The following is a 21,509-nucleotide window of genomic DNA, read 5'->3' on the forward strand; positions in this document are numbered from 1 at the left end:
TAAATTCCAGTAAGTTTAATAAATTAAGCCCTAAAAATATAAAGGAAAATATAGGTTAATTCTTCTCCTATTACTTTAAGAAAGAACTTTCTAAACTTCAAAGCAGTGAAATAAATACAAACAAAAATTGACAAATATATAAATAAAATATATCAACTACTAAAACAAAAATTCCTGGAAGGCACAGATTATGTCTTTTTATTCCTAATGCCTAGCACTTTGTGTCTTGAAGGAAACCGAGGAAATATAAAAAACATGCAAAAATGGCCAAGTAATCAAAAATATAAATGAAAACAATTGTTTTTCACCTATGAAGTCAGCAGAGGAAAAAAGTAACATTCAATGATGATTTGAATTTATTAAAGCAGTCATTTTTAGTTATTGTTGGGGGTATAATAAAGTGCTAATAAACAGCACATAGACACACAGATAATAGTTAAAAAGTGGGAAAGAATCCAATTTAATATCTGATAAAAAGGAGAATGATTTAGTCGGTGGCATGTCTATAACAAAATATTATTCAGTCTTTAAAATGAGATTTACATAGCTTTGGGTAATTTGGGATAACACACATAGCAAAATGTTAAGTGAAAAATTAGATTTAAAATTAGCATATGTACATATAGCATATGAGCATAATTGTGTGAAAGTTATAACTGAAGGAAGGCTAGGATGAAATATGCCAAAATATTGAGAGTAGCTGTCTTTGTACCATAAAGTCAAGTTAACTTCATGATCTTTCTCCTTTTCTTTATTTCTCAGGATGTCTCTATAAGTAATACCGTTAGAAATAACCTTTAAATAAGAACCAGTCAAGATATCCACAGGACCTTAAGGAGCCTTTTGTATGACAACTTTAAACAAAGATGAGGTTAATACTTCGAACCTTGCTGGGTTGATTCCTCAGCCTAACCTGTATTTTTCAACAAGGTTTGGAGAAAGTCTGTGCCCTTATTTTGAGATAGTATCACATCAGTAACTGAGCTGCTCCTTCTCCTTATCATACATCATTCCATTGTTTCCTGTGTTGTGTCAGCACTGGACATAGATAAGGCCAGACACTGCCTGGTTTCTTAAACCAGTACTATTCAGGGGCCAAACTTGGTGTCAAAGAAAATAAAATGTAGGCAGACCACAGGAAAACTAAATAAAGACTATTTATGGACAGGTCTCTGAGAGTTCCTGAGAAATCTAAACTGCTGATCAAGAGGACAGGCCACTCAAAGCAAAGCCCTGACTGACCTCCAGGGAAAGCCTATTAAAGGAAAATCAAAGAAAACAGTTGACAAAAACAGAAGAGAGCCCCAGAAAGGAGAATGTCCACCATGCATAGCGCTTTACAATTCCAAAGCATTTAACTAGATTTTTATCCTGTCACATAAGGTATTCTTCATAGCGCTTCATGAACACTGTCGTTCATGTTTCACAGGTGAGGAATGTGAGCTCTGAGAGGCAAAGTGAGTTGTGCGGTGGCCATGTGGGGACCCATGCCTCCTCGTGGAGCCTGGCCCGATGACACCCATCTCCTTAACCACCCTTCGCTGCTCTTGTGGAGAGGCTCATAACGGGTCTGGTGGGGTGAGAAAGAGGAAGAGGGACCATTAAAAACAGCCTATGCCACAGGCTGCAATGACCTGAAAGGTGCACCTGAGGACATGACCAATTTAATCGGTTACTTCTGGTTTTATTTTTATTTATTTATTTATTTATTTATTTATTTATTTTTATTTATTGAGGGGGGGCGGGGGTGTGGTGGGTCTTCCCCAAACCTGAGTAGGGCTATGCACCCTCTGCTTTAGCCAGAGGACTGGAAGCACTTAACCTCTTCCACTATTTTTAGAGGGAGTTGGGTGGTGGAATCCAGGTGATGGGCAGTCAGGAAGAGGTAGGAAAATTAGAAACCGGCCTTGGGAAGAAACCTGGTGGCAGTACATGGGTGGTTGATACACATACAGTCAGAAATCAGCTGGAGGATCCTTCTGGCTGCCTGAAAAATCAGTGTCAAAGGAGTACCCTGGAATGATACAGCTGAAGAAAATAATGTTTTACTCTCTGATCTTTACTTATTAATACCAGCAAAGTAGAAGGCAGCAGGACTGGGGCGTGAATGGGCTCAAGGAGGATATTTGAAAAATCCTACCATCCAAAATATAGGTTCTATCGCAAAGAGCATAACAACAAGGAAAAACAAAGGTTTAAAGGACAAGATGTTCCAGACATAAATAAATAACTTGAACTAGAGAACATCCACTGCAAAATCCTGAGGGAACTCAAGAGTGAAGCTGGAACACTTGGGAAAAATAAGTAACCTATGGTGACCTTGACTCTTCTGCTGACTTTGAATTTTCCCACAAGAGTTCAGGGGAGGGATAGCATACTTAAAAAAGACTGTTTCCCTGGAGATATCAGCCTAAAATGCTGTCACAAACAAGCCAAAAAATGAAAGTTTGGGGCAAGAAAATTAGGGAGAAAACAACATTTTCTCATGGTGGCTGCTCTAGTTGCATGTGATGACCGTACCTGAAGAAAGATCATGGCGCTGAACTGGATGCAAGGTCTGCCATGTGAAGGTAGTATTTAAAAAGGGATTAAAATTCTGTACTGGGAAAGTCAAGAGCAAACAAGCTATAATCAAAGTCTATAAAGTTATAAAAGGTATAAATTAAGTCAAGGAGGCAGATGATTTATCAAATCCCAAATACTTAAAATAAGGAGTGGCCTTTTGAAACTTGGGGATTAGTATACATAATGGGAAATTTTAATCACATATTAGGACATAAATTTATGGAAGTGAAAGCCAAAAATATGGACCGATTCATAAAACACCATTTAATCATTAGGTAGTGGGCTTCTCTGGGAAACCAGGACATTTTAAACATATGATAAAAAGATAATGTTCATGTCCCCACAGCTGTAAATTACAAGGCAGCAGGATTGGGATATGAGTGGACTAAGGAAGTGAGGACACAAATACATGACTTACTTCCCAGTCATTCATGAGACATCTTAATGCAGACGGGTTGCTCTTTCCAAAGTGGTATGATCCTGCTTTGGCTCAGAAATAAATATGTTGGAACGTCTGTGCCAAGCCATGCTCAGATGAGATTGGGTAGGCAGGAGAGAAAAGTCAAAAGGGCGGTAAAGGAGAAATCCCTGAAGCATGAAGAGACAGCAGCCATTACCGCAGGCTTTTTGAGTCATACTGCCATCTAGTGGTGCTTTATAGAAAAAAGCATGAGGAAGACCAAGGCACCTAAGTCTCTTGGAACTTCAGGCCAAGTTATGTGCTACTCTGTTCCTCCCACACACACTCCCTGAAAAAAGGGATTATTGTATTCCTGAAGCTAAGAAGCCGTGAGTATTGCTGGGTAACTAAGATTATAAACAAGCTATTGTGCTTAGGTGTTGGGGCCCACACAGGTATACACACTGCTGTTCAATGGCGATGTGATGCTGTCTGCTGGCATTAGCCCAGGCTGCCACTCCAGCCTGAGTGCATTCTGAGGTTTCAAGGGAGAAGAGGACTTGGGAGAAGAGGAGAAAGAGGGAGCATATAACACTGCTGGATATTTCTGGGGATGCTCCCAGAGTTATAAAGCTAACTCCATTCATTTAGGTCAAGGGAACTGGCAGTGCTGCTACGTTGGGGGCTGGAAATCCTTAAATCATAAGAGGGAAAGCATAAATCCAGCCCATGGTCATCATCTAAAGTGAGTTGAGACAGAGGCTCACATGCAGGACAAACTAATGGCAAACATTTGAACCAAATCTTGCATGTCAAACATAAATTAAATCACATCAGTTCTAGTCTTCACGTGGTGTCCTTTACCCAGATTGATCATTACCTACCCTTTGAACTCTTACTCTGTTCAAAGAGGTTTTATTCTGCTACAGATATATGTATGTGCTCTGAATTATTAAAGGGCATATGACTCCAGTGAAAGTGCAACCACTGCATGAATTTCTAGAAGCTAATATTTTTTTTATATATACTTTGAAGCAGTTTGAATGTGTGTAATAAGAAACTGGGAATAGCAGATGCAAAAAAAATTTTGAGACAATTGTTTTGAAACATGAGATGGAATAACAGGAAGTTTTTTTCAGTTGAGGACAAATTGCAAGATGCATATTGGTTATATTTCTACCTCTGTCTGCACCATGGACATCCTCTGTGACCGCATTTCTGACACCAGCCCCAAGATGTCAACAAACTCATGATCCCGAATGTGCTGCAAGAGCCTGTCCAGGGCGATGAATGTTCCCGTCCGGCCGACACCAGCGCTGCAAGAGTGTTCAGACAGCACATTATTCAGACAGTGCTTCTACACTGTTGAAAACAAATTGGTGATTTAAAAAAAAGACACGAGTAGTACCACTGAGAAACAAAGATTAAACTCTTGACAATAATTTCCACTTAACTAATTTTTTAAATATGCAATTGTGGTTGGTGTATCTTCTAATGTCACATTGCTGAACGTCACTGCTACCTCCCTTAAAGAGGTGTGAGTCTGCACTGCCTTGGCCATACCCTCCCCTACCCTGCCTGGGGCTCTCTGCTTCCTAAGGAAGTAACGTGGAACTGGCTGGAGCATTGGTTCCTGCCTTCAGGGAGCTGAGACACATACACAGCTCCAGTCTTCTGAGTAGGCTCAGAGTTAAGCTCTCACACTCAGATCAGAAGCCTAGCTGAGATACCTACACCATAGCTCTAGCTCTGGGACCATAGCAATCTGTGTGCCTTTAACCCTAGGTTGAGTCCACCATCTCAGCAATTCCTTACAGCACATCTGCCCTTCTAGTGAATTCTGGCTGGGCCTGCTTCAGTCTCTCAGTAATCTGTTAGATAGTTGCTTCAAAATCACATTTAATATTTGGACCCTATCTCTTCCAGTCTCCAAATTCTAGTGCTCAAAGAATAGAGGGAAGTGGAGTGATTTGCCCTGAACCAATTGCTCACCACAGTTTTACATGTTAAAGCTAATTCTTCTTTTCTTCCAATCACTGATTGACTGATATGCCAAGTGGTTCCAAATTCTAAAGTGCGATGAAATGTGAGGGGGGGAAAAAAAGAAGTCAAAACTAATTTACATGCAGAATTTGCTGGAAGAGAAATCCAACAGGAAAAACCTGTAGCTCAGAGCCCTAGTTTGCTTTTTCTACAGGACAGCCCTTCCATCCTAGGACTTCTCTTCTCAGATAAAATGTTCTGCACCCAGGTAAACACCCGTAAAGTCACATCTAGAACTGTACCTGCTACCCTCTGTGAAAGGATCCATGAGTTCGACCACATGGTTGAGTAGCTTTATTTTCTGCTCTTGGAAGGAACCATTGTGAGACTAGATAACTTCATCTAGTAAAACAAAGTTTTTATCCTGTGAATGCTTAAGGTGGACTGACAACAAGGATACCCTCCTTGATCAGAAACTTGATAGCTTATGAAGCATGTTTCTTTCCAGTGAGACAAATTCTCTCGCTCGCTCTCGCGCTCTCTCTCTCTCTCTCTCTCTCTCTCTCTCTCTTTCTCTCACACACACACACACACACACACACAGACACACACACACACTCATTCTAATTCACAAAGGCCAGAGTGCTAAGTGCTAAGTCCAGGATTATAAATCTATTTACTTAGGTTGATGTGGCTGCCAAGGCCTCTTCCAACATCCTTATCCTACATCTATCTCTGATATGCAATGGGGAGATATTTCTCTTTTAAAGTTGTACAAAAATTTTACAATATTATGTCACACCAATGGATTTTGATGGAGCTTTGTTCACTTGGTAGGAAAAAGAGCTTAAATTCAAAGATGACTCTTCCCATAAAAAATTAATGTGGTCCTTCATTTTTGATAATGAAATAGATCATATAGCCCTTTTCATTTTAACTATCTGGAAATTTAGAGACAATTTTGAAAAGCAAGCATAGCATATATGTTTATCTTAATGGGCCAAGTATTTGCCTTTCTCTTTCCTTTCATCCAGCTTTTATGTCTATTTACGTTATTCTGGGCTGTAATTAGATATTTTTAATTTGACCTTGTATTTGGCCATGTTCTAAACCACTCAGAGTCCTTGATAGAATAGAGTAATATCACATAATACTTAAAAGCATGACCGCTGAGACTGGTGTGCCTGAATTTGAATCTTAACTCCCCCATGTTCAAGCTGTATGAATTTGTGTTAATCACTTGAGCTCTCTCTCTACTCTTGAGTTTTTTTCATCTGAAAATGGGAATAATAATATCTATCTCATAGGCTATAGGATATTAGATAGTCATATTATAAGTAAATCAAGTATATAGTAAGACATCAGTTAATCAAATATTTTTTAAAGTCATAATTCACTTTATTGTTGTCAATCTGCTCTAGTGTTCCACCATGGAATGGTGGGCTATATTTCCTTTATGAAAGAAATCCCACGGTGCTGAACAGAAAACCTATGTGATGAGGTTACCTGCAGTGCACAATCATGGGGCCTTTGCTCTTGGTAGCTTGTTGTCGGACCACATGAACAAACTGTAGGATACTCTCTGCAGCATTTGCCGTGGGCACGCCGTGATCAGGCCATGCAGTGTAGTTAAAATGCATCACATCCTGCATCTCATCAGCCTTCAGAAGAAAAACCAAAACAAGCATTAATCTCTCAGTCCACTATTAGGATGGCCCATCCTCCACTGCAGCTCAGGAGTTAATGGTGTTAAGAAGGTAAAGCCGCATTCCACTCCTGGTCTGTATACTTCCCTTTTCAGCTCTGTGCATTGTGTCTGGCACAAAGCAGGATGTGAAAAAAAAAAAAAAAAACCCACTAACTGTATAAAGCTTCGAAGAGTAGGATAAATAGGCTAATCCGTGCCTGTGTAGAGATAAGAGCTTAAGCAGATTAGGGTTTGCATCCTGGCTCCACTGTTTAGCAACTGCATGAGCTTTGGCCAATGAATTAAACACCATGGAAGGTGCTGTTGGTGCCCCATTGGGTCCCTTTGGCCAGGCCGGTGCACCCCTTTCCCGCTGCTGCCAGCAGCAAATAGCTGCACCCTTCTCATAGTCGTCCTCCACTGAGGGGAGCTGCCTTGCTGGAAAATGCCTAAGAGGTTGTGTTCTCCTTCTCAGGGCAGGCCACAACAAACCAGCAACTGATGCTGGGGTATTTTTTGGTTGCGTAGAAAAGTTCATGAAAATGCTTGCTCCTGTCAAATGCTGATGGCAGGCTTAGCACAAGCTTGAAATTAGGAGATACATATATATTCTAATACAGTTGATCTGAAAAATGTATCCAGCTAAAATATGCAAGATGATTCAAAAACAGGAAACACTTAAATTGTCATTAGTCTCTCCGTAGCTGCTGGGCAGAGGCCTTAGCGTCAGGGTGATCCCCGTTAGCTGAGTAGCAAAATAGCAAGACACACGTCAAGGAACAAATGAGTTATTGCTGTCTTTTTGGCTTCAGTTCTTCAGTTCATGCCAAGTTTCAAGTAGTGGAAAGCAACAAATTATGTTATGGTCTTTTTCCTTCTTTCTGTTAAGTGAGAAAACGCTTCTGTTTACACCTTATTTACCCATTCTAATATTTCTCTTACCCTGATTTCTTCATTTATGTAATTTTACCTTGTTGTAGTCTAAAAGTCTCCACATATCAATATGGAAAGAATAAAGAAGGATATAAACAAAAAATAAAACAAATAGAAAAACATGTTCATTAGCACAGCACATGTTCTTCAAGCAAATTAACCTTCATCATGGGAACTTAAAATTTAGATTCCGTCTCTTTGTGGCCAAGAGGGGGCACTCTGGGACCAGATGCTTGTAACTACTGAATATAAACACCTTACCAGAAAACACTATTATTCAACATTTTATTCCTTTGTTTCAAGGCCTTCACTGGTTGTCATTGAAACGTTAGTTTGAGTAATGAGAACATGTTCCTCAGTCAGGCTTGGTAAGTAATGATTCACTGTGTCTTCTATTGCCCTGGGCTAATCTGAGATGGAACAGTGCAGTCACTTTTCCCATCTCCTCAGGCCTTTTAGGCCAACATTTCATCTACACCATTCCCAGTGAAATGGAAAACCAGAACATTAAAAGTGGCCTTTTTCTCGAAGGAAGCAGTGTTGCAAAGCTTGACGTGTTCATGATCTTGTGTGATGGTGGTCTGGTCTCTCTTGAACACTTACTGGCAAAGGTTCCCTCAGCATGAGAACAACACCTGAACTTGTGCTTTGTGACTTACATAGTTGATCCGGAAATGTCTACAAGCCCAGTCCTCTTGCTCTTCCTCTAAGATCATCTCCACAGTGATGTCTCCGTATGCTATGGGTTCTTCTGTGAATGGCCAGTAATGGTCACATTTTACCTGAGGTGAAAGACGACATTTTCAAACAAACAGACTAGAGAGAAAATGAAGTCTCTGCTCACTTAGGGAAAGCAAAAGTACGTGAGTCTGAAGAACTGTATATGATTATTGTGAGGATGAAAAATGAAGCGAGGAGAACAGTTTCTGGTGCACAGTAAGCACTCAACCCAGGGCAGTGGCTGGTGTGGGTTTGGCTGCTAAGTGGGGACAGCCCCATTAGGCACTTACCCTCCTTTTCTCATTACACTGAGTGAGCATAACAATAATCTGTGACTTCTGTTGTAAGACCATCTTCCAAAAGTCATTTCTAGTTTCAGGCAGTGGCCCCTGTGTGGCAATATACTCCTGGGGTGAGTTGTATCCCTGAAAGATGAGTGACAAATGTCACCTACGGAACCACAGTCAACACCAAATGATATTCCACACAAATGATAAAAAATTGAAAACTTACTGGCAAAGGACCACACACCTATGTAACAAGTTCTCATGTTCTCATGGAGGAGGCCATCAGAGAAACTGACCATATAGGTCTATGTGATTTTAAGTACGGTTCTCAGAAAGCCTACAAAATCACACCCACACCTTTTTTTAATGAAAGCAACTGCTATCTTTACAGATATTTTAAAAACACAGGTGCTCAGGTAGAACCCTTTCAGTATGATTGCTGAAAATATTTAAATGCAAGAAAGTGGATCTTTAGTACAATGATCTACTTTCACTTTCACCAGTCCTTTATGAAGAAATATGAACGTAACTCATCTCTGGGCTTTTTTTTTTTTTTCCTATTCTTTATTCTAAAATGGAATAATGGAAACTTTAGTAGGAGAAAAATTCTCTTTTTTACACGGTTTGACACATCTGTGCAGCCTTTACGGTCTTTCTCTGCCTTGGCTGGAATCTGAATGTCCGATTTTTTTCAGTTTTTGCTTTTTGTTTTTTACTTACAGGTATGTAGTTGGCATTGATGTAGTCTGCTCCTTCCTCTTCGTTCGTGGAGATTAATCTTACTCGGCTAAAGTCATCTAAAGAATGATAAGAAAAAATATTACAAATCAGAGTGGAAAGAAGAGTTGTCTTGATTCTTTCTTCCAAATCTCAAGTCAAAATAGTCAGTGATCAAGTCGGTAGATAAAGTTTATTCTAGCTAGATATTTTAGTCATGCCTCAATCTTAGTTTCTTGTTTAAACAAATATACAAATATCTCTCAACCATTATTTTCTCCCACTAGCTCTCCTGTCCTTGGAAGAATTATCTCAATGTTTTTGGAGAAATTGTGCAGAACATTTACAGAAAATAAAATTCTGGTAGATTGTATGGAAGGCTATAGAATACGTGACTTCCATTTCGAGGAGGGAGGGACATCCAGAGAATTCACTACCTTTTGGGAAACCTAAGAGAGAAGATGGAGTTACAGGCTTTTTGTAAATAGACTTCAAATGAGAAAAATAAATTCTGAAATGTGTACAGATGTTGGGTTTTATAATGATAATACTACCTAATTTAACGAGAAACCTTATTAAGGAAAAAGTTCTCTTTCTAGAGCATTTTCGGCTTTCCTCTTTCTACTTTTCCATTCTTTCTCAGCTCCCTATAGAGTATAGCAGAAAGAAAAGTTAAATTTATGTTGGAATATATTTTAACTGTCCTGTTAGTAATTTATATTATTTTTCTGTGAATATCGCTTTTATTCCAAAATGCTAAGCAAAACAGAATTTCCCAGATGTTAGAAAGAAGAGGAATTTTAACATATTCCACTCTTTTCATTTGCCTTCTTCCATTGCCAATGAATTGACTGAAAATGTTTTATGAAGGCACAAATTATCTTATCCCTAATTTGGACAATACTTTTTTGATCTCCAAAGGGCCAAACGGTCAGTCTTTCCTATTCATTTAAAAGCATAATAGTTACATCTTCTTACACTCGAGAAGATCTAATGATATCAAAGCATGAATTTGATCAATGCAATTGCAAAGATGGCCTTTATAATCCAGACCACAACTAGGTCTGGCCAGAGATTGGTGAAACTAATTAATTTGCAATAAAACAGTACTTTATCTTTTCAAAGACATAAATCAGATCAGCACCATTGACGATCTTACATGGTAGGATGTTTGTGTAACGATTTTTACATCGGTTCAGTGGAAGGTCTGCAGCAAAGTGGGGAATATCCAGTCCAATCAATTTCAACTCCTGTAAGCGACGGAAAATAGATTTGAGATTTCCATACACAGTGTAAATTGGATGATTGTTCACATTGCATTATTCTTCACTCCCTGCCTGTAATAGAATCATCACATCCCCCTTGCCATTGATGTTTCAGTAGCTCCGTGTTGAGATAGAGTTACTCTTCCACCCCACTGTTGTAGACTTGCTTTAGCCAATGAACTTGGGTAGAACCCATGTCCAATCGGAAGCTTTAAATGTGCTTGTTTGGTTTGGTTTGTCCTTTTGTGCTTCTGCCACCTGCCACAGAAGGAACATGCGCAGGGAAGCTGCTAGTCCCTCAATGAGGAGACACATGGAGCAGCCCTGCCCCTGACCTTGGCCTAAAGCAGAACTGTCTCTGCTGTTCCATAAATCCATGACTGAGAAAAATAAATGTAGGTCACTGAGATTTTGAGGTTGTTTCTTATATAGCATTATTGCAGTAATAGCTGACTAATACAATGAATAAATACCTTTGACAGCTTAGTGATCATTTGGAGAAGGCAAGAATTATATGTATAACACTCAGGGTGTGGAGAATTTGAAAACCAAAATTTGTTTCAGACTTCTGGAGGTATAAGGTAACTGAAATTTACACAATTTGCATAAATATTTCCTATTCTTTGAGGAAATGTGGGCATTTCTCTTTCAGGCAATGAGCCTTAGAGAAAGTAGTAAAAGAGAGAGTGAGGAGCGATATAAGAGTACTCTCCATGTAGCAAGACGTAGGATTGACAGTCACTAAATATATGGTAAAGAAACCCCCCAAATAAGGATGAATTAGTACTGGGCAGGCAACCACCTCAATGAAAATAAGGAGGACATCCAAATATCTGCCTGTGTGTAGCAGCACCCTTATAAATCCTATTAGCAGAAGGTGCACTGATAGGACAACTTTTACATAAACAAACAACTATCATACTTCAAAAAGTTTGTTACTGGAAAAGAGGGTTTCTTCATGGCTCTTTCCTGTGTCTGAAAGGAAACAAGGAATTATAGTCAGGCCACCTGGATTTCACCAGGGGCACTGTCCACACTGCGGTGTGTGTGAACAGTGTTCCATGGAATTGCACAGTGCATGCATGACCAATGCAATGGATTTAGTTATATTCCTAAACCAATTTAAGGGTAATCTTAGCCAATAGCATATGTAACCATTTATGAATGAGATTACCTATATAGTATGCACTCTTCCATAAGACTGTTTAGTGAGGCAGTAGTGAAACCACTTGTAAATTTTATTTTGCTCGCAGAGGATGTTAATATTGAGAACTAGTTTTACTCTTCATAATTCCTTCCACTTCCTACTTCAATGAGTCATAAGCCAAAGGAATATTTCTCAAGAGGAAGAATTTTCTAGAGTCTGAAAGACTTTTGAAAGGAGTAGGCAACGTTTGACGATGTTATGAGTGATTAAACAGCGTCCTTTAGCGTCCTTTGTGTCTTGACTCGAGTGCTCTTTGCAAAGCATATGCTTTAGAGATCTAGTTATTGGGACTTTTGCTGCTTCCACACAGAAGCTCATGGTAGTTTAATGGCATTGGGATGCAAGCCTGATGTCAACATGGATGAACCAAGCTAAATTGTTCAGATTTCTCCCTTTGCTTCTGCATCACTTCTGACTTTTCAAGCTCACAAAATCTCAAGCTCTTTGGCCTAAATTGAAGCCAACTGTAAAGACAAACTATGCTAACTTTGATCTTCAAGTCACAAAATTAAAAGTTTTTCCATCTTAGTCAAAACCCTTGTTCGTCAAATGTCTTTAAACACAAGCTGTTATTTTATTACTGCTTTTTCCATTTTAGAGGGTTTCCAGACTGACTGTATTGTTCTTGTAAGAAATGAAACTTAGTTTTAACAATTTTAACCAAATTAGTGTTATTTTTAGGTTAGTTCTTTTGGCATCTATAAACTTATTTAAATGATAACGTCTACTGCTTAAAATATTTTGGAAATCTACTTTTTTTAGAGAGTGCCTTTATAGATACTGTGTCAAAACATCTGGCTTATTTTGGCGTACCATTTATAAACTGTAGGGTCTCGGAAAACTAGTTCAACTCCTATTAACATCAATTTAATTATTTGTCAGATAAGATTAATAATTTCTCTATACCTCACTGGTGTATAGTAACTATCAAATGGAATTATTAAACTCAACAAATATTATTGCAGCACTATCGATAGTGGTTGTGAAATGCTTCTGTTATGATTCCTTGTTTGTTTTGCTATGCCTGGCTCCATAATTTCTCCCTCCTTTGCCATTTGTACTAACAAACCAACAACTCTCCCTCCCAAGTCCCCCGCTTTGAAGACAGACTGATAAGCCACAGGAAAATGCCTCAGATACAAAAGAAATGGTGGAAACAGATTGAAGCAAAGAGCTGGAGCACATATGGAAGCCGCCTAGCTGATAGAACTTTAATTGTGTGCTGCCTCCCTGCTGTAAATGCCCCAAGTTGATAAGAGAAGTTTAATTGGCTGAATGCTGTAAATGTAAATTGCCAAAGCTGAATTGCAGCAAAGCAGGAACCACATGTATACACAAAATGCTTTGCAATCTTTTGTAATTCAGCTTGTACTAAGTGGAAAATCAAATATAAAGTTTCCAGTTCAGTAGCTTTGCAGTTATTTTCTTTCTAATCATATGGACTCTCCAGAAGCTTAAATATTCGGAGAGTCAAAGTATGAGGGGATGCCCTGAAACCACATAAATCATTTTTGAATTTTCTTTTGCCAGTTTCGTGTCTAATATCATTTATCATCATGTTTCTTTTTCTGGACCACATAGATCATCCGTATGAATGATGGTCTCTCAAAAGAAGTGTCCACATCCTAATGCCCCGAACCTGTGAATGTGACCTCATATTTGAAAAAAGCGTTTTTGCGGATGTAATTAAGGATCATGACACGAGCTCATTTTATATTATCTACGTGGGCCCTAAGTCTAATAACAAATGTTCTTATAAAAGAGATAAGAGACGGCCATATAAAAATGGAGGCATAGGTTTGAGTTATGCAGTCACAAGCCAAGGAATGCCTGGAGTCACCAGCACCAGAAGAGGCAATGGAGGATTATCTCCTAGAGCCTTCAGAGGGAGCATGGCTCTGCTAACACTTTAACTGTGGACTTCTGGCCTCTAGAATTGTAAGAGAACAAATTTCTGTTGATTAAGGTCACCAGGATAGTGGTAATTTGTTATGGCAGACCTCAGAAACTAATACAGCCGCCAAGGCCCAATGGCAGTCTGTGTTGTATGGCTATGTTTGAAGCATGCAAGTCCTGAAAAGCAAAGCACACATATGTGCACTGTATTAGAGTGCCAGAGCTGCCATAACAAAATACTATAGGCTAGGTGGTTCCAACCACAGAAATTTATAACTCACAGTTCTGGAGGTGGGGAAGTCCAAGAACAAAGTGCTGGCAGGGTAGGGTTCACTCTGAGGCTTCTCTTGACTTGTAGATCACCCCCATCTTGCAAAGAGCTCACACAACCTCTTCTTTCTGTGCTCATGGTGGAGGGGAAGGGGAAGAGAGAGCACGCTCTTTGATGCCTCTTCTTATAAGGGCACTGATCCCAGCATAAGGGTGCCATCCTCATGACCTCATCCAAACCTAATCACCTCCTAAAGGCTCCATCTCCAAATACCATCACACTGGGGGGTTGGGGCTTCAAACCTATGAATCTGGGGGCACACCTACAGTCCATAATATGTACCATCATCTTCTAAGAAGAGCATAAGCTGTATTCTGGCTTTAGAGTTTGTAACAATGTCAGGAAGTGATAAGCACTTGATGCTTGCTTTGAATAGGATGTACATTAGACTCAGATGAGACAGATTACTAGACTACATAACAAGTTAGGGGAAACAAAGTGACCAGTGCTGTTGACAGAAGAGATTCCATCTATGGCAAGTAGAAATCCAGTGGAACTGGGCAATGTCCAGTTATGTTTCAGGCAAACACAAAGGGAGAAGAAAGGTTTTAGAACAATGTGTTTGGTGAGGTTCTGTATTAGTTTCCTAGTCTGCCATAACAAAGTAGCATAAACTGGCTTAAAACAACAGAAATGTATTGTCTCATAGTTCTTGAGGCTAAAAGTCTGAAATCAAAGTGTTAGCAGGGACATATGTCCTCTGTAACCTATAGGGGGAATCCTTCCCTGCCTCTCACTAACTTCTGCTGGTTTGTTGGCAATCTTTGGTGTTCCTTCACTTGCAGCTGCTTTTTTCCAGTCTCTGCCTTTGTTATCACATGACAGTCTCCCTGTTTGTCTCTGTAACTTCACATGGCTGTCTTTTCATAAGGATACCAGTCATATTGAATTAAGAGTCCGCCCTGTTTTAGTATGGCCTCATATTGAATAATTACAACTCTGAATGACCCTATTTCCAACTAAGGTCACATTCAGAGGTACCGAGTGGCTAGGGCTTCACCATGTTTTTGGGGGGACACTATTCATGCCCAACAGGTACTCTAAAGGAAGAATGAGGTGCAGCAGTACTGATGGCAGTCTTTGACAGGTGATGAAAGATGGCTGAGAAGAACGTCAACCTCAGGACAGTCTAGCAATAGCTAGCGGGGCCCTGAGCTCTAGGATGAGATTCAGGGACAATATTCCAATCACAGGACAAATCACTTGGAAACAGAGACCAAACCTAAGAAATTAGAAATGAGAGGAAAGAAAACTCAGGTCTGCTTTCTTTCAATGTGAGACCCCTATTGTGAGAATTGCTAGAGAAGGTTCTAAGTGACTTATTTAAACAAGGACCGCAGATAGGTCTCCAGTGAACTGGACGAAACACAAGGAAAAACAGCAGCAGATGGGTGTTTACTACCAGAAATCAGAGGTCATTTCTCGTGAAGTAGGTCGCAAGTAATGTAGTTTTGTTTCTATCTTTGCAGACACATTTCTGAACAAAGATGGAGAAGGCTTTCACCAGCTTCCTGATCAAACACAAAGTATAGAAATTAACAGCAGAATGAGCAATATGTGCTGCGTCTCCTGGGCTCTCAAATTTCAACCTCTAAAGTCTAGTTCTTCAAAACCTTCTCCATATGAGACATAAGAAATGAGGAATCAAATCTAACCCCTGAGCCCCAAGCCTCCTTAAGAAAAGATGTATATTTTTGTTAGAAGAATGATCAATCTTTCTAGTAGATTCAAAATCAGATGCAGAGCGAAAGAGTTTATTCAGTGAATGTAAATTAGCAACTTGTATAGCTTCATGTACAACTTATAGCAGTATTGGTAATATATGTAAATCTAGGCATTAGTTTCCATTTGCATAATCCTTAAAAATGATGTAATTTCTCAATATGAGTGTGATCTTTCAATGTCATAATTAAAATGAATACAAGTATTAAATATTAATATAAGCAGAACAAATAAACTGTTCAGCTACCAGATTTAGCTAGACCAGCTGATCTAGCCATCTTAACACCCTCTTGGGTTCCCATTAGAGCGGGAAACATTTTTTTTTTCCCTTAAGCCTCAGTTAATTATCAATTTCAGGAAAATTTGAGGGCTGCCATGTGAAAGGTCTGACATACATTCTGAAGTCAGGTATGGGAGCATAATGCATCTTTGAAAATAGATGAGGCTATTCTGACACTGAAGCTGAGGATATTGGGGTGGGTAGGGGTCAGGAGTTGCCAATGTCTGGGAAGCTGCCAAGTGCAAAAGAAAGCCAGTCAGACCAGTGGGTCTCTGCTTAAGCAAATGTTAGTTCTAAACAAACAATCTGAGCTTGTGACTTAAATATAGCAGACTTTTTGAGAGCAAGGATACAATATTAGGACTCAGCACCGGATAACTTACACATATGACCAATAATGTTCTAAGAACAAAGATATACAAAAATAAAAAATCTTCATAATAAATAAAAATACTAAACACTTCTTTTTCAAATCAAGGCATGATGGTTAACTTAATGTGTCAACTTGGCTAGCCTACAGTGCCAAGTTGCTTGGTCAAACATCAAGTCTAGATGTTGCACGTAGGCATTTTTTAGATATGATTAACACTTAAAATTAGATTTTGAGAAAGTAGATTATCCTCCATAGTGCGAGTGGGCCTCATCCAGTCAGTTGAAGGCCTTAAGAGAAAAGACTGAGGTCCTCCAAGGAGGAAGGAATTCTGCTTTTAGACTACCTTTAGACTTGAGCCATGACGATATCAATTCTTCTCTGAGGCTCCAGCCTACCCTGTAGATTTCTGACTTGCCATTTCCCACAGCCATGTGAGCCAATTCCATAAAATAAATCTCTCCATCTCACTTTCTTTAAATCCTATTCTATTATTTATCATCTATCTATCATCATCTATCTTCTCTTTCTCTCTCCCTCTCATCTAATTATCTATCATCATCTATCCTATTTCTCTGGAGAATCCTGACTAATACACATGTTATAAAGCTTGGACGTATCCTTGTCCCATATTCAGTCTAGTGTTTCTTTGTGGGATATTATTGGCTTGGGACAATTCTTTGCGTGTGGGACTGTCCCACTTATTTCAGAACATTTAATGTTTCTGTCTCTCTCCGCAGTCAATACCACTAGTAGCTTACTCTCAAGTCATTATGACAACCAAAAAGAATCTCACACATCCTCAAAGCCCTCCAAGGGAACTGCCTGGTACTGACCGAATTGAGAATCACTGATTTAGTTCGACCTACCATTGTATAGACAAAGAAATTGAGGTCATGAGAAATTGTGATTTTTTTTCAACTTTAATAAGTAGCACAATGATAGGAAAGACTCAGGTTTTTGGAGTTTAGTACATTCCTACTTCCTCTATAAATCCTATGAAGTAAGGCTAGATGTGTTCATTTATATATCAAATGTATAAAAACCCTCGACATATTATGATTCGATCATTTAGCACCTAAAAATTTACAATTCTACTTTTCACATTTTGAAGCATCTTCAGCTAGGTTCTAATCACCTCTTGTTTGGTTCTCCCAGTGTCCACTCTGAAAATAATGCTCTCCTTCTTAGATTTAGCCATGTGCTTCCAGTAAGAGCTGTCCTACTCTTATATAATTCTGCCCTTTCTGGCTGCAGTTAGTTTGAGTGGACATCATGGCCCAGGCCAGCCAATCAGAATCATCCCCTGTTATTTTTCAAACTACGAAAAAGAAAGACTCAACAGTTCCCTTTCTAAACTGTGGAAACTAGAGAATGTGATGTTAGTGGTCATATTTTCCACTATGAGAAAGAAGCTGGTTTGCAGTGAAAGAAAATGAGACCAAGACACGGGGAGAAGCAGAAACAAGAAATAAAATAGAGGGTTTCTGCAGGGGCCAGGCCCCTGATTCCAGTCATTCTTGCAACTGAACTGCTTCACTGCCTCCTCCTAGTTTAGCTGCTTATCTCTTCCTTTGATTATATGACATACCTTAATATCCTTTGAACAAACTCCCTTTTTATTTGGACAAACTAATTTAAATTGTGTTTCTTTCATTCACTATTAAAACATTTTTTTTTTACCAGAAAATAACTCATTGAATTTTTTAATGATGATGAAATTTAGTAGAAGTACAGAACTAGTTACACTGGAGTTTGATGGCACACCTAGGTCATATAGTCTTTTAGGAATTAAGAGGCAGTGGCTTCAGTGGGGTTGAATGTGTACTGACATCCTAATTTTCATCACCATCATCAGAATTATCTAGATATTTTTTTCTGAGTTTTTGGCTTATTTTTCTTCTTTCATTGGTACTTTTCTGAAATGCTGTCCTCATCACAGTTCTCCAATTCGAATTAAATTTCTATTATTTGAGAAAGAGCATTTGATGTAGCATCTATAATTTCTTATGTACTTGCATGCAATGAATAACTGAACAAGGCTCTATGTGGAATTTCTCATGACACAGATTATAGATAGGGGCTTTGTATTTGATATGTATAAGGTTCTTCTCATCCTAAATTCTCTGTTAGAATTTCTACACTAGGATTCCTGCTCCTTCTTGCAGACAAAAGCTCTCCGCTGATGGACGGAAAGAAGAAATGAATATGAGTAATGGGGAGAAAGCAGCTACATTCTATAATCTGGTATTTCACAGAAAAGAATACCTTTGAGGCTTTATAAAAACTACAAAAAAAAATATTTAGAAAATTCACTTTATCTTTCCCCTTTCCTTGGTTTCCCTGAATCATGGACCACCGTGTAGAAACCCGAAGAATCTGAAGCCATCTAGACTATGTTATGTGCTGTCAAATATTCGGGATGGAAACTTAAGGACCAGTTATAGTCCTCACATGGCTGAGATCCTAGACATATCCATTACCATCGACTGTGACACATGTGCTTCAGAAAAGAGAGGTGTTGCTAATATTTTTTCTTTTACACAAGCCATGTGTAACTCTCTTCTCTCAATTTCTCTAAGAAAACAAAACCTCACAAAGAAATATTAAATAGAATGCCAAGAATCCTATAAGAGCCCCACTGCCAACTCTCATACGCCCAGAAGACAATAGGTTCATTTCATTTATCCTTGCTGTGGCATATGTGGCATGAAAAACACACTCAAAGTCCCTGGAAAGTGAAAACCTGTTTCATATCTCAGTCCTCAGCTTGCTTTCTCCTGTACTTTCAATCTCCTTGTTTTTCAACGATGGCTTCTCCTATAATCATGTTTGTTCACCCCAGTATCTGTATCTCCTTTCCCTCATTTGTGCCACCCAAGTCATGACCTACTAACTAAGGGTTGACATCCTATCTTTGAACCGGCAGATTGGAGACCCCTCAGCCCCATTACCATCCTGCTTATTATGTAACCACGTCACAAGCATGGCCCACTGAGCAGGCAAATGACCCTGGCACAAACCTGCCAATTTCTGTGTCCTGTCTGCCACAGAAGGTAGAAACTATTTTATTCACTCACCTCAAATTGAAGAGAAAATTTATAGTCAGAATCTTTGGCCATATCCTTGATGTAGGCGTCAAAGTCATCCAACTGAACTGGGCTTTGTCAAGCACAAAGAAATGCGTGTTTAAAAAATTCTGTTGGTAGGTACCATACCTTGTTTAATACTACTAATACTTTTCAAACATGACCAATTTTCTCAAAGAAAGTAGAAGTCATACTTCTTAAAGGTTACCACTCCTTTTTATTTGTCGTTGATGTTAAACTTACCAGTCCTTAATATATTATAATTAACAAAAAAGCCATATATATTAAACTTCCTTGAAATAGAAGAAACACACCATAGGTTATAAGTGTTTGCATGTGTCATCTTGCTCAGTTCATGTGTGAGGTCCAAATGGCCACCATTAAGTCCACACTTCAGATGAAGGAACCGAGACTAAGAGAGGTCGGGTGAGTAGTCCACAGTCACGTGGCTATGAAGCCGTAGAACCCGGGCTAGAACCCAGAGAGAACGACTCCTGGTACAAAGATTTCCCACTTCAAACTTGTCATTCTTCCAAAAGAATGGCTAGGCGTGGGGCCCCTGTCCTGGAATGAACTTCCTTAGAACTGCCCTCGCTGGCTGCTGTCTTTGAGCAGTGCACTGACCTTAAAGTTGAATTTAATGATTCTAGTTTTCAACTCAATACCAGGAAAATGAGAGCATCAATAGGGAAAGCAAATAAAAGAAAATATTTACGGGTTAGAAAAAGCAAAAGCAGAAAGGAGAGAAAAAAGAGAGACAGAGGGAGAACCAGGAAGTAGAAGTATGAACATCAGGGAGAGGAGAATGGTAAGGAGGAGAAAAAGAAAGCTGTGAGGGAGCTGGAATCAGTAGGACAAATATTTAGAGGGAAAAGAGGAAAGAGAAGTTGAAGGAGAGGAGTGGAGAGGGAAAAGGGGAGCCAAGGGGTTGTGGTGGGGTGGGGCATTCGGAGTGAAAGAGAAAAGGTAAGGAGAAGGAAAGTAAATGGAAAGATCGAAAAGGGAGAAGCTCCTAAAGAAGGAGGCAGAGTTAGAAGGAAAACGAGAAGAGGCATGAGGAAACTGGTGTGACTCAAAGTTTTGGCTTGTGGGCAGTGTCCGCCTCCCCTACACTGTACCCAAACTTTTTGTTCACATCCTGCTTCTCCTTCTCCTCTCTGCCTGGGTCTTGGGAGGAGCAAACCCTGATAGAGCATCCCCTTATCCCCTATTGGTCCTGAAACCCTGTTCTTTAACCGCTAAGAGAGGTATATCTCTTAACAACCCAATCAATAATAATTTTGGACAACAAAGTCTTTGTTTCTGTCAAATCATTCCTTCCAGGTGACAGCACCTCTCCTTTGTTTAGGCTGCTCTTGTCTCTCTACATCATTTAATATATGCCAATGGAATGCATACTGACTTGAAATAGATTTAGAAAAAAATTATTCTGTTATCTATATATGCGAAAAAAAATATCATGATAAGTTTCTATATATCAAGGATAAATAGAAATATTTTTGCATCAACTTTTCTTTTGTATTATGTATTCGGTGATTTTTTTTCCCCATTAGCATGGGTGCCATAGATCTAGCTGGAATCCTTAATTGCCTCTTATTAATTCAGCAATATTCTATCTTAGACAAGTATCAAGGAAGAACTCTATTCACAGGAAAGTTCCACTCTTTATATGTAGAGTTAAACTAAAGGCCTGGAGGTGAAAATCTAACTACATTTTTGAAATCAACTGATGGTTGATTTTTACCCATCAGAATCTTAATTCTTACGTTTTAACAGTTCAGTAGATATGTGAAACCACAGGCTAGCAAGAGTAATTGTCTTTTTCTATTTATTATAAAGATTTCCTGAGACAGCATTTCTCAGAACATTTATTGTAACATCAAATATAGTAAAAGCCTTTCCCTGCAATAAGCACAGGACTTCAAAATACAAAATAGCAAAGATTTTTGTACAATTTTGATGCAGCTAAAAATTAGATTTTTTATAAATTTAGAATAACAGACTTCCTTCTGCAAGACTTTTATAATTCCTAACAACCCATTCTTTCTCAGATAATT

General features: G+C 39.0%; 1 protein-coding gene across 1 annotated transcript in view; it reads right to left on the reverse strand.

Moving 5' to 3' along the window:
* The window catches only part of PTPRO (protein tyrosine phosphatase, receptor type O), a 193,385-nt gene that overhangs the window by 603 nt on the left and 171,273 nt on the right, over positions 1-21,509 (reverse strand). The window contains exons 20-26 of the mRNA XM_011372953.2: positions 19,444-19,525; positions 10,452-10,542; positions 9,296-9,372; positions 8,579-8,713; positions 8,228-8,350; positions 6,455-6,609; positions 4,146-4,281 (exon numbers count right to left, since the gene is read on the reverse strand). Coding sequence (XP_011371255.1) covers positions 4,146-4,281; positions 6,455-6,609; positions 8,228-8,350; positions 8,579-8,713; positions 9,296-9,372; positions 10,452-10,542; positions 19,444-19,525 — 799 coding nt within the window. The remainder of the gene's footprint in view (positions 1-4,145; positions 4,282-6,454; positions 6,610-8,227; positions 8,351-8,578; positions 8,714-9,295; positions 9,373-10,451; positions 10,543-19,443; positions 19,526-21,509) is intronic.

Source organism: Pteropus vampyrus, unplaced genomic scaffold (assembly GCF_000151845.1).
Source record: "Pteropus vampyrus isolate Shadow unplaced genomic scaffold, Pvam_2.0 Scaffold216, whole genome shotgun sequence".
Lineage (NCBI taxonomy): Eukaryota > Metazoa > Chordata > Mammalia > Chiroptera > Pteropodidae > Pteropus > Pteropus vampyrus.